Source organism: Ceratotherium simum, chromosome 22 (genome assembly GCF_057802395.1).
Source record: "Ceratotherium simum simum isolate JZ-2026a chromosome 22, ASM5780239v1, whole genome shotgun sequence".
NCBI classification, from domain to species: Eukaryota; Metazoa; Chordata; class Mammalia; order Perissodactyla; family Rhinocerotidae; genus Ceratotherium; species Ceratotherium simum.
In genome coordinates, this window is record NC_141921.1 from 49051918 (window position 1) to 49064061 (window position 12144).

The window sequence follows — 12144 nt, forward strand, 5'->3', positions numbered from 1 at the left end:
CTCTTTCTGGCCAAAATCAATTTGTTATCCTCACAATTTCCCCCTGTATGTAATAGGGGATGAAAAGGAAGAATTGCCCAGAAAAATGACACCTTAGAATCCCCAACCTGCAGGGACAGGGCCCAGCCCACATGGCAGACGAGGCATTTCTGCCTGAAATGAGCAGATCAAATAGCCCAAGAGGCTCTTGGAAGCTCGCCCCATGACGAGGAGGAGTAACTGGCCGGAATGTTGCCATGGGGCATCCCCAGGAGACCAGGGGCACCAGAACCGAGGCTGTGCAGGCTCATCATGCAGGTGACTGAGGTCTCAGAAGAACATGGACCCCAGGGGGCAGGGAGGGGGGGCAGAGACTTGGCAGAATTCAACCTCGTGCCTCCAGCACCTGGGACAGCGTCCTGCACATAGTAGGTGGTTGGTGAATATTTGTTGAATGGGTGAGTGAATGAATGAATGGAGGGCATTTTGAGACAATGCAGAACTGGACAGGCCATGAGGAATTCCCTGAAAGTGGATTAGTCAGGGCGATCGAGGTTATGCTGCTTAACAAACAGCCTCCAAAATTCCGAGGCCTGAGGAAAAGCTGCATTTCTCCTGCCGGCCCAGTGTGAGTCACAGGGTGGCTCTGCTCCCAATCACCTGGGATCTACTCAGAACTTTCCGGCTGCAGCGTTGGAGGGCAAAGGGCTCTAGAGGGTGTCTCACTGGCCACTGGCTGCCGAGCCTAGAGGTGACCGAGCCTGCAACCCTCACAGCCACTGGCCGGGCGGCTCAGCCACCCAGGCGGGCAGGAGGTCCTTCCCCCTCATCCGGAAGCAGAGCCAGACGTCTAGGTGGACAGCACTGAGGGCGCCCACAGGACGGTGGGATGGGGCAGCCTGGACCACGAGGAGCCTGTAATAGAACAAGCACAAACCCCTCGTGGCCTGGCAGTTCCCACCGCAACGTTAGCCCCCTCTGCCTCTTACAGCACTGTGACGGCAGGCACAGTACAGCACTTCACGCAAGTTAACATATTTCATAACCAAAACACCCCGTAGAGATATCAATTTAAAAAAATCATCCATTATATCGCCGCAAAGAGTGACATTGTTATTTTTGTACATTTCCTTCCAGTCTTTTCCTATATGTATGTCCTTATACCTGTGTGTATTTCCTCTATAAGGGGTGTGTATGTGATATGCCACTTTTTGAAAACTCTCTTTTTAAAAAAATTAATAGCCTTTATATTTTAGAGCAGTTTTAGGTTTATAGAAAAACAAATGAAAAGTACAGAGTTCTCATGTACTCCTTCCTCTCCCCCTCCCAGTTTCTCCTATTATTAACATCCTGCCTTAGTGTGGTCATTTGTTACAACTGATGAGCCAATACTGATACCTCATCATTAACCAAAGTCCATAATTGACATTAGGGTCACTCTTGGTGTTGCGCCTTCTACGGGTTTGAATAATATTAATGTCATGTGTCCACCATCATAGTATCATATGGAGTAGCTTCACTGCCCTAAAAGTCCTCTCTGCTCCACCTGTTCATCCCTCCCTACCCCCACCCCTGGCAACCACTGATCTTTTTACTGTCTCCATAGTTTTGCCTTTTCCAGAACATCACAGAGTTGGAATCGGATGGTGCGTAGCCTTTTCAGATTACCAATTGTTGTTTCACTTAACAATGTGCACTTGCGGCTCCTCAATTCTCTTCTGTGGCCTGAGAGCAAAGCCCTCTAAAAAGTGCTAGACGTTGGGGTGGGTGGGTTTACCCTCCTCTAGCCTGGTCCCTCCTCCCCTGTCCTGGTCCACCTCACTGCCCATCAGTCAATGTCAACAAAGGAAGAGTTGCCCCGGGATGTTCTTCCATATCATTCCAGATGCAGGATCTCCTGAGTAGCTCCCAACAAAGGGACCAGTATACCTCCCATGAGCGACCTGGCAGTGCTTCTCCCTGGCAACTCTCAACCAAAGATCAGAGTCTCTCTCCAAGGAGGAGAGGGTCATTCTCAAGGGTGCATCCATGGAAGCAGGCAAGGCAGGGAAGCTGTGTCAGTTAGACGTGGCTACAAGAGGGAGGGGACTGTATTTTTACGTTATCCTCATTTTTTCTCCATGTTCACGGTTTCCTTGCCTTCCCACAGGCACCATTCTCTTATCATGCACCTCAATGATTCTCCCCACTTCAGCTTGTCACCTGGGAATGGGATGTATGTCAGCTCCAGTGCCACCTCCTCCAGGAAGCCTGCTGCAGTAGATGGCATTACTGTCCCCACCTCCACGTCTTCTACCCCAGGACCACATCCCTCCCAGGAAAGCCAGAGCTCATTTTCCCGTCCTGTGCGGTTGGTGGTGGCCGCATGGCTGGTGGTGGCTGATGTGGGCAGCAGTGACAATGTACCCCTCTAAGCCGAGGCCTAATTGATTATGTGTGTCTGCTCTCCCTCTTCACCTGCCATCACCATGGAAACCACATGCCCCAGATAGCCCACTGGTCCAAGGAGGACGACAGATGTTCAGAGCAAACCAGACCCAACCATCAGCTGGGAACCAAGCCTGGCTGAGCCCAGCCTAGATCAGCCAACTGAAACTTGTATGAGTGAGAATCAGGGAATGTTAAGAGTTTTGGGGTGTTTGTTACACAACATTACTGTGGCAACAGCTGACTGATACACCTACTTCTGATTACTCCAGGCTGATCCAGTCCTGCCTTTCTCTGAACTCAACTGTATCTGTAGTTCAGTGCCCTCTGGACTCAGTTCCTGAAGGTCTAGGTTAGCTCTGACTTTATGTCTGGAGAGCAATACAGGAGGCAGGTGGTACAACATGGGGCTTAAGGACACCTGCTTCAGAGTCCTGTCGGCTGGCGTTTGAAGTTCCTGGCCTCTCCACTGAATCGAGTGGCCTCAGGCAAGTGACAAAGTCTCCGTGCCTTAGTCTCCTACACAGTGAAGTGGGGACAGTAATACCCGTATGGGGTGACTGGGCGCAAATGAGTCGATGTGCATAAAGTGCCTGGTGTAAGACAACCGTTCTATAAACAACAACAACAACAACAACAACAACAGTAATAACGGCGCAGCAAGCGCGTTTGCAGTGCCTGGCCCACAGGGCTGTGTTTGGTAGAGGACAACCTCGCTGCGGGCAGGCGGGGCCAAATTCCACTTCTCCACGACCTGGTGCACCCATCTTCTCCTCTCTCCCTCACACCCCCTTCTGGCCCCCACACCTAAGCACAGGGTGAGCATGGTCAGCCCCACAGCAGCATGGCCTAGAAGCTGCTGTGGGAGCAGGGCAGAGGCTGGAGGCTGGGTGCCAGCCGTTGCCTGGCCCCACCTGGGACCCCCCACGTACCCACCCCTGTGGTGTCAGCATCTGACGCAGGAAGCCAGTGCTGCACCTCAGAGGGGTCGGTGCATGGAAGGTGAGCTGGGATGCTGGAGGATCTGCCCATCTCCCGGCCTGGGGCAGGCGCCTGCTTGCTCCCTCTGACAGCAGGTGGCTTCTTAGACAAGGTGGGGAGGACACAGCCTTCTCTGAGGGCCCCTGCCTCCAAGACTCTCCACCCACCAGGCAGGCCCCGGAGACGCCCACCTGCAGCCCACGTGCAGTTGGGAGATGAGGCCCTCCCAGTAGGAGGCCGCCGCAAGCTCCAGGCAGACCTGGGCGGAGAGAAGTGACGGAAGGTTCTGCTCCCCACCCTTGGGACCAAGGGCCAGCCCAGGGCTCCACCTGGAAACCGCATGCCCATGGCAGGTTCAGGCCCCTGGGCTCCGAGGAGAGACAGATGCACAGCCTGGCCCCCCAAGACCTTGACGGGGAACACCATCTGAGGTGCGAGGGGACCTCAGGAAGCGGGCCTCCCTGGAGGCCAGGGGCACTCAACCTGCGCCCTGAGAAAGAGGCAGGCACAGCTGGAAGTGACCAGGCTGTGGGAGGGCCCCAGGATCCACAGCACCCACTCACGCTGCTGCCTTTCACCCTGGAGAGGGACCGGCCACCTTGACCCCACGTTTGTATAAAACCAGACGTCAGGGCCGGCCCCGTGGCTTGGTGGTTAAGTGTGCGCACTCCGATGCTGGTGGCCCGGGGTTCGGATCCCGGGCGTGCACCGAGGCACCACTTCTCTGTCCATCCTGAGGCCGAGTTCCACATACAGCAACTAGAAGAATGTGCAGCTATGACATACAACTATCTACTGGGGCTTTGGGGGGAAAATAAATAAATAAATAAAATCTTTAAAAAATAAAAATAAAAAAATAAAACCAGACGTCGGCGTTACACTCACAGTGATAATAATCCTACTCATGAGACGCTGGCAGGGTCCTCTGAGCCCAGGTGACCCCGTCGTCTCCCCCTTTGACAGCCGAGGTTGTGCTAGGAGGAGAGGACACCCCCCCAAACCCGTGATGCCCAACCTCGCCGAGGTGCGTCTGTGCATTTAAGACAGAAGACGCTTAACGGGCCTCAGTGTTGATACGTTTTTCTCTCCTAATAGTGCGGCACCGTTTAATTAACTCACTATTGCACCCACCTGAAGATTACGGCGTTTATTGACACAACCATCTGGCTCCTATAAAGCCGGTAATGTAGATAATAAATCCGCTTCATTACCCGGGGCCAGCAAGAAAGTCCTGCTCCAAGTCGTCTCTCCTAGCGCCCTCCCGTGAGGGCCGCCGCGGGCATCCTGAGGTGTCATGTGGTTTCAGGAGAGGAGGCGGCCTGGGGCAGCGCCTGTGAACTCTGACCCACGGCAGTGTGACGACACCGCCTCAGAGGCAGGTGTCCTGACACTCAGCACCTCATTGGCCACCTTGTCCCATGCCAGCAATAGCAGCCGCAGGCCCCAAGGTCCATTCAGCAGGCCCTGGCACCCAGAGCTGTGCCCAATGCTATCTTGTTACTGAACCTAATGCTCAGACCGTGCCGGGCGCTCGAGACTGATTATCTCCAATTTGCAGAGGGGGAAACGGAAACACAGAGCGTCCAAGTTCAAGGCCTGGGGCCACAATGTCCAGGGCAGAGCCATGTTCAAAGGGTTGGGGTGGACTGGGAGGGGGGACGGACCCAGCCCAGCATCCTCGGGTCTCCAGCGAAAAGGAGAAAGTCCTTTTGTTTACTTTCCAGATTAATGCGCATTTTCAAGTTCTGAGCCTGTCCTTCAAAACGGGTGATGTCTTGTCTGCCCTTGAGATTTAAGTTTGGGCAGAGAAATCTCAGCGGTGGGGGGTGGCCTGACCACAGAGAGGGGTCCCCACTCACCTGCTCTCACACACCTGCCCGGGGCTGCCCGCGGGGCTCCCTCCTCCAGGACCTGTGCCCCAGGCTGCAGCCAGGAAGCGTTTTGGAAGATTTTCTACCAGGGATGCTTCAGGTTAAGAAAGGAGACCCCGGCCACTGCTTTTCACTAGCCAAAACAGAGGAAAAATTAAATGCTCATTCCTAACCCTGCCTCTCCCAGGCGGGGCTCTCGGGCTTGGGCTGGGTCTGTCTGAACAACGCCCCTCCCGCCTGCTGGGAGCCCCCGCACCCCCAAAGTGAAGGCCAGTGGAGCTAAGACAAGGCCCTCCCCCACACAAAGGTCCCGCAGCAGGTCATCAACTGCTGCACCTCTCCCCAGCCTAGTCTGACGCTAAAGTTTAAGCTGATTTCAGGGACCCTTATGTTGGGGTGGTGCGGGGGAAGTGGAATCAACTCAATTTGGGGGGGACAAAATGCAAAAAGGTGACATTTATAACATGGTCACCCAGCTGGAGCGGCCCATAACTCACCCTTGGCCATGCAACCAGCCCATTAATCACCCTTATCTGCGCGGGAAGGGGGCACTGTGCCACTGCCCCTCCAGTGGGCAAGTTCAGGTGCTGCGGGGTGACTGGAGGTCAGAGTCTGCCTGGGGCAGCCGTGGCAGGCTGCGGCCCCTCCCTTGAGCCTGATTTTCTGCCCGGGGCAGTGGAGCCACCAAAGTCACGCCTAAGCGGCCTCTTCAGATAAGTGTCAACAGTCGTGAAAACCGAGGCCTCCCAGGAGTTGCAGGGGGTGGGGCAAGGAGCCAGCCACGGGTCGGTCCCCAGGGGCGGCGGAGGGTCCCCGGGGCCACCAGCCCAGAACTGTCTCAGGAAGGGGACCGGTGGAGGCGGCGCTTTCTGACAGTCTGCGTCTTGGCCCCATTACACCCCTCCACTTCTCGGCCTTTGATTCAGCAAAATCAAGGATGCAAACTTCTTAGGAGTACTTAGTTTCCATGGCAACCGAAGCTGACCTCAACATTATTGTTCTCAAGAGGGGACTGACTTTACTATATGTTCATTCACTGAATTAATGGACTCCCCGTTCTTTTATCAGCAACTCCCGAACAAAGGAGAGAGAGACATGTCGTCAAAGGGCTTTCAGCCACTATCCAGCCTTTTGTCCCAGGCTTACTACTACGAAGCCAGTCTATTCAGCCCGAGATTATCAAAATCAACTCGGGGCTGTCTCCGTGGCAGCTAAACACACTTTGATTTCATAAAGACATAACTGACCCCACATGCAAATTAATAATTGTGATGGCAGGGTTCTTCAGGCTTGGGGCTCTGCTGTGATTTTTTTTGTAATAAAGTGCGTTTGTAGGTAAACTGCAGTTGAGTGAGGCCACCCGCTCTGGGGGCTCCTGAGCGTTGATGGCCGGGAGGGAAAGAGAAAAGGATTTCTAAAACTGACTTCGCTGGCACAGGCGTGCATAACGGAGATAGCCAAGCTTACTCTAGTCTCGGTAAGACCAGCGGAACCCACCGCCTGCACGTCAGCACTTCATTCTGGGGCTTCGGTGTTCATGGGTCTCCCCATCTCCTTCCAGCCACATCCCTTCCTCTCCCCACCTCCCAACCCTTCAGCCACCGGGAAAATATCTCTGCTTCCTCCAGGGGAAGAACAATGCCAACGAAACTAACCACATAACGCGACACTGAGCACAAATACCTGGCCACGCAGTGCTGTGCTGAGCTTAAGTTAGTCCAGCAAGGCCAGGAACCAGCCCCGCCAAATGCCCAGAGCACAGCTTGGTTGCAGCCGTGCTTGGACCGGGGTCTGTGGCCTTCTCACATAATTGCTGCACAACAGACACTTAGCAGTGGCCTGTCCATCCCACTCCCACCTTCCTGGGGCTCGCTGAGCTCTCATTCCAGGCTCCAGGGTCACCCTTCATTAGCTCCCCCCAAGTTCCCCCGGGAGGGACCCGGGAGACCTCTGGGCTGCTGGTCAGCAGAGGCATTCCGCCCGGGCCAGTCTATGGAAAGGTCCACACACAACGGCCCAGGGGGACAGACCACGCTTCTAACATCCAAATAATCATTTCACAAATTATCATCATTATCAATCAATCATCCTGTTTGGACAATGCCAGGTGGGCTATCAGATGACTTTTATGACCTGTAGCATTTTGTACGTAATAACAGGGGTGAGATTTATGGACCCATCATCTTCCCTCTCCCAGCCGTAGGACTTTATTAGCTCCATTTATTTTTGACTCTCCTTCTAAGCCTGGGCCCTCCCCACACTCCTCACCCCTCCCCGAGCGTGCTGGCTGGGGCAGCTACCGTCTTCCAAGCTTCGGAAGAGGTACCCTTTTCAGTCCTCTGTCCTAGCCCTACTGATGCGGATAGCCGATTTATTTATTTTTTGGGGGGAGGGAGAGTGGACAAGGAGAGGAGAAGAAAAATAAAAATAAAGGAAAAAGTCACTTCCCTTTGTTTGCATTTTCTCCCCGTTGTACTGTATTAACACGTCCTTCCTTTTCAAGATGGTCAAGGAAAACAAGATAAAGTGGGACAAAGGGAAGGCTGTTGGGGCCTTGTGTTCCCCTTTTCATATCACCAAAGAGATTGAATCAAAATTCTTTTAGCTGATACCATCTCCCCGGGTGGACTACACTCTTGTTAACGGATAAATTCAAGCCCTCCAGAAAGTCAAAGAATAAATTTAAGCCTTTTGCCAAATGTCTATCCTATTGGATTTTGATAAGACGGCCATTGAGCCTTAATAATGTCTTCCATCCATTTTCAGCGGGCCCTTAACACGGCTCTTTATTCGTCCCCAAAGCCTCTTCGCCCGGCCTTTTTATTACAGACTCTGGCGGGCTCTCCAGGGAGCCGGGCGACCCGAGTGATGGATGGACAACGCGCTAGATTATCTCCCGCAGATGTTTGCTCTCCAGGAGCCCGGGGCTTTCCCTCTAAGTAAACAGAGACTAAATAGACTCGGCCGGAGAGAGCAGTCCCAGAGGTCCCGGCACTGCTGCTAGAAAAGCCGACTCAGCCCGACCTGCAGCCAAAGTGGCTGTGGAGGAAGCGCGGGCGATGCGCCCTGGGCGCACACCGGGGCGGGCGCGGCGATGCGAGGGCACCGGGACCGGGCGAGCACGGGTCCGAGTCGCATCGGCATCAGAGCTTGGGGCTGCGCGGCCGCGCAGGCTGCGGAGCCGGCTTGGGGCCAGGGGGCCGTGGGAGACGGAGGAGGATGCAAGAATTTGGGGACGAGACGGATGGAAGAGGGATGCGGTGGACTGCAGAGGGCACACGGGAGACTGGGGGGACGGAAGGGACCGAGAGACGCGAGAGACTGGGACGCGAGGGATGGAGAGGACCGGACAGACGGGCGCAGGAGGGGAGGGGGTTTGGAGGGTACTCAGGGGCGGGGCCATTCCTAGCTGAGCCGGGAGGCCCCGCCCCTTCTGGAAGCGGGGCCAAGCCTGGCGCCGCTCACAGGCTGCAGCCGCTGTCACTCCAACGAGAGCCCCGCCCCGAGCCGCATACCTGCCGGGTCTCTGTCGGAATCCCGCGGGAGGCTTGCAGGCGGCTGTGGGCGCCGCTGGCCTCCTTGGCCTGGGCAACCTCGCCTGTAAACTCTGAACTAGTGGGTCTTTACAGCCCCGTCAGCGACCTGGCTCTCTAGTACTGAGAATGTATAACTGCGACTTCCCCACAAAATACCACCTTTCCTGCATCTCTTGTGTCAAGCCACTGATTGAATTAATTACTGTTGTTACATTTCACTGATGCAGATAAAGAACAGGAAGTACAATCATCCTAAAGATGGAATAACTGAAGCTCTGAGATGTCAACTGACCAACCCAAGGCCGCCCCCAGTGCTTCCCCGTCATGTTTTTAAGGCTCCGAAATGTGCGTATCTTCTGGGAGGAGAGGCCCTCTTCAGCCAGACACAAAAATCCCAGACTAAAAACTGATAAACCGGAGTCTGCATCCCATTACCGAGAAATTCACTACATTAGTCTGTAAAATAGCAGGCTGAGGGACGTACAGTTACGTGATAAACATATACATCTCTCTCCAAAGCTGTAAGGAACACGTCTATTCGTCAGGTGGGACCTTCTGTTTAGAAAGGTCAAATGAAAGCTGCATTTACTAGTCTTTCCAGCCCCTGTATGAACCATTTGCCTCTGGCTTTTAGCTCATGTCTCTCTCTCAGTGCAGTCTCCTCCCTCCCTCCCTCCCAGAGCGACGTAACCGGCCGGGTCCAGACCTAAGCCCCAGGTTTAGGTTTTCGATCATGCCACCAACGTGACCTTGGGCGCCCATCCCATCACACTTGGATGCCCCAGACGCCTATAATGTCTAAGTTCAGTGCGAGAATGGAAAAATCCTGGGATTCAATGGACGGACTATGGAGTGCTATGCGGCAGCTTCTCAGAGTGGGGAGACGTGTGCTAGAGGAGGTGGGCAGAGCCCCCTCCAGGCTGCCCCCCCTTAGACTGCAGCCTGCAGGGAGAAGGGCCGAGCTGGGAGTCAAGAGGCCTGTTCTGAAACAGATGGCACCAAGGCTCTCTTCGGCTCTGGTGCCCAACGCTGGCCTCCCTGACACTCAGGCTGCTATGGGGGTCAGGTCTGTTCCAATTCTGTGTGGAGAGGGAACCTCGGACCCCTCCGACGAACCTCACAAGGGCCTGCGTGCGATGGGACTCCTGCCCCAAGCTGGGCAGTTGTGAGCTGGTCCCTGGCTGGACGGTACATTGTACTCATCCGCTTTCAAGAAGGACCTCTGGGCCACATCAGCCAAGGTCTGATGGCCCGCGGTTTATAAATGAGAGAGGCAACTCAGGAAACAGCACAACTCCAGGGCACAGAGGATGAGCCGACCCTTGTTCCTGTCCCATCTCATCTTGTTCTGGCTCTAAAGCGTGCAGCACTTGCCTCCGGATGACCTCTACATCAGACTTGACCTTTTGGCCTCCTGCCTTGACCCCTGTACCCTGGCTGGACCACCGACTGCCCATCCCACCTCTAACCTCCCGCCAGGCTGCCCCACTGTCTGCAGAAAGCCCCGCCCAGGGACCGACGGTCAGTCCTGTGACTGTGGTGGGAAAATGAAGTTCTCACGTTCTCTCAAGGCGTTGAGACTGGAGCTGACTGCAGGTGCCCTTTCGTGGGAAGTGATAACACCTCCATTCCTTGAGACGCGGGAGAGCTGTGTATGGTGTCTTGCTGTCTTACATTCTTTAAGAAAATGTGAATTCATTCACAGAGGCAGGAAAAGGGGAAAAGGATGCCATCAGGATTTACCCTAGAGGGCAATCAGAGCATTTTGAGGAAGGAGGCCTCAGGCCACCCCCGGGCAGTGGGATGGGAGTGGACAACTTGTCCCAGTGTCTGCTCAGACCAAAAGACCCCTCGGGGACTGACACAGACCATGAGTTATGGGGCCGAATGAGGTAAAAAGGTCGCTCCTGCCAGAGGTCCCTCAGGAGGTTGTCACAGGGTCAGAAATGTCTCCCATTGCAGCGTTTTCTCCAAAATCAATGCCTCTGGGGTTGAACCTGGCCAGAAGGGGCCAGTTGCCTGTCCCTTATAGATAGGTCTGCCCAAATGGTAGGTGCCCTGCCCCCTGTCCTGTATGGAAAACCCTGCCCAGAAGCCTCGGCTCAAACCGAGCTGGACTCAGAGAGAACTTGGTAAAGTTTGGCAGAACTGTTCACCTCGGGTGCGAGGAAGGGGACTTTACACGACTTGAATGCTCAGCTCAAGTCGTGGCTTCAGGCTCTCCTACGAGAGGAGCACGCATTCTGTGACTTCACATTAAGAACACAGTCCTCGAGAGAAGCTGGATAAGCCGGTTCTGACTCATCGCTCCCAACAGCCCGGCTGTGCTCCGACGCTGTCTGGGTACACGCGTGGATGCGACCCTGCTTTGTCCGGGTGGTGCTTTGAAGCAAAGACCCTAAGAAAGAGCGCTATTTTAATTTTCCTGGAAAGCCCCAAATACCAGGTCAGCTACCGTGTATGTGTGTGGGGTGTCTGTGTGTGTGTATGTGCTCATGTGTCTTGTGTGTTTGTGCGTGCATGTGTGTGTCTGTGTGTGTATGAACTCGTGTGTCGTGTATGTTTGTGTGCACATGTGTGTCTGTGTTTGTGTCCGTGTGTTGTGTGTGTCTGTGCGTGCACATGTGTGTCTCTGTGTGTGTACGTGCTCGTGTGTCATGTGTTTGTGTGTGCACGTGTGTGTCTGTGCCCGTGTGTTGTGTGTGTTTCTCTGTGCACATGTGTGTCAGTGTTTGTGCTCGTATGTCGTGTGTGTCTGTGTGTGTGCCTGCTCAGGGATGACCAGAACTCGATGGCAGCTGAGCTCCAGCTGATGGACTGCTCCCGGGTTTTGGAGATCTGAATCTGGATCTGGATCTGGTCCCTTCCACCAGCGGCCCAGCCTACAGCGTGTACATGCAGGTACATACCCGCCTGTGTTCCTGTGCTTTCCTCTGGGGATGTGTGTATTTTTGGGGGCCTCGTTTGCTCTCTGGATCTTTCAGAGCCAATGTTTGTCAGCCAGCCGTCATCCATCACAGCGGCTGAGCGGCCGACGATGCCCACGCTGACACTCCCTCTCTCGCCTAATGGTTTGCTTATTCAACGCTGTGCCTGAGCCCTCTTTGGAGGCCGAGTAGAGCAAAAGGTTTTGTTGAATCTGCAGCCAATTGTGTTTTTTTTCCTCTACATATTCCTTTCATGTGAGTATCCAGTGAAGATAGTTAAATAAACACAACCCGCGTTTATTTAATTTCATGCATCTGCATGGCCTGAGGCATTCCCACAGGTACAGGGCTCTCCTAGGTTCTCAGAAATTAGGAGGTTCAGTGAAGTGACCCCCTACCTGCTTACACAATGAAAATAAGCAA

The 12144-nt window shown here is 54.3% G+C and overlaps 1 protein-coding gene across 1 annotated transcript in view; it reads right to left on the bottom strand.

Annotated features, from left to right (window-relative positions):
• PRDM16 (PR/SET domain 16) overlaps positions 1-12144 on the bottom strand; it is a 231359-nt gene that overhangs the window by 162714 nt on the left and 56501 nt on the right. Inside the window, exon 4 of the mRNA XM_087445768.1 lies at positions 12120-12122. Within this exon, the coding sequence (XP_087301894.1) occupies positions 12120-12122 (3 nt within the window). The remainder of the gene's footprint in view (positions 1-12119; positions 12123-12144) is intronic.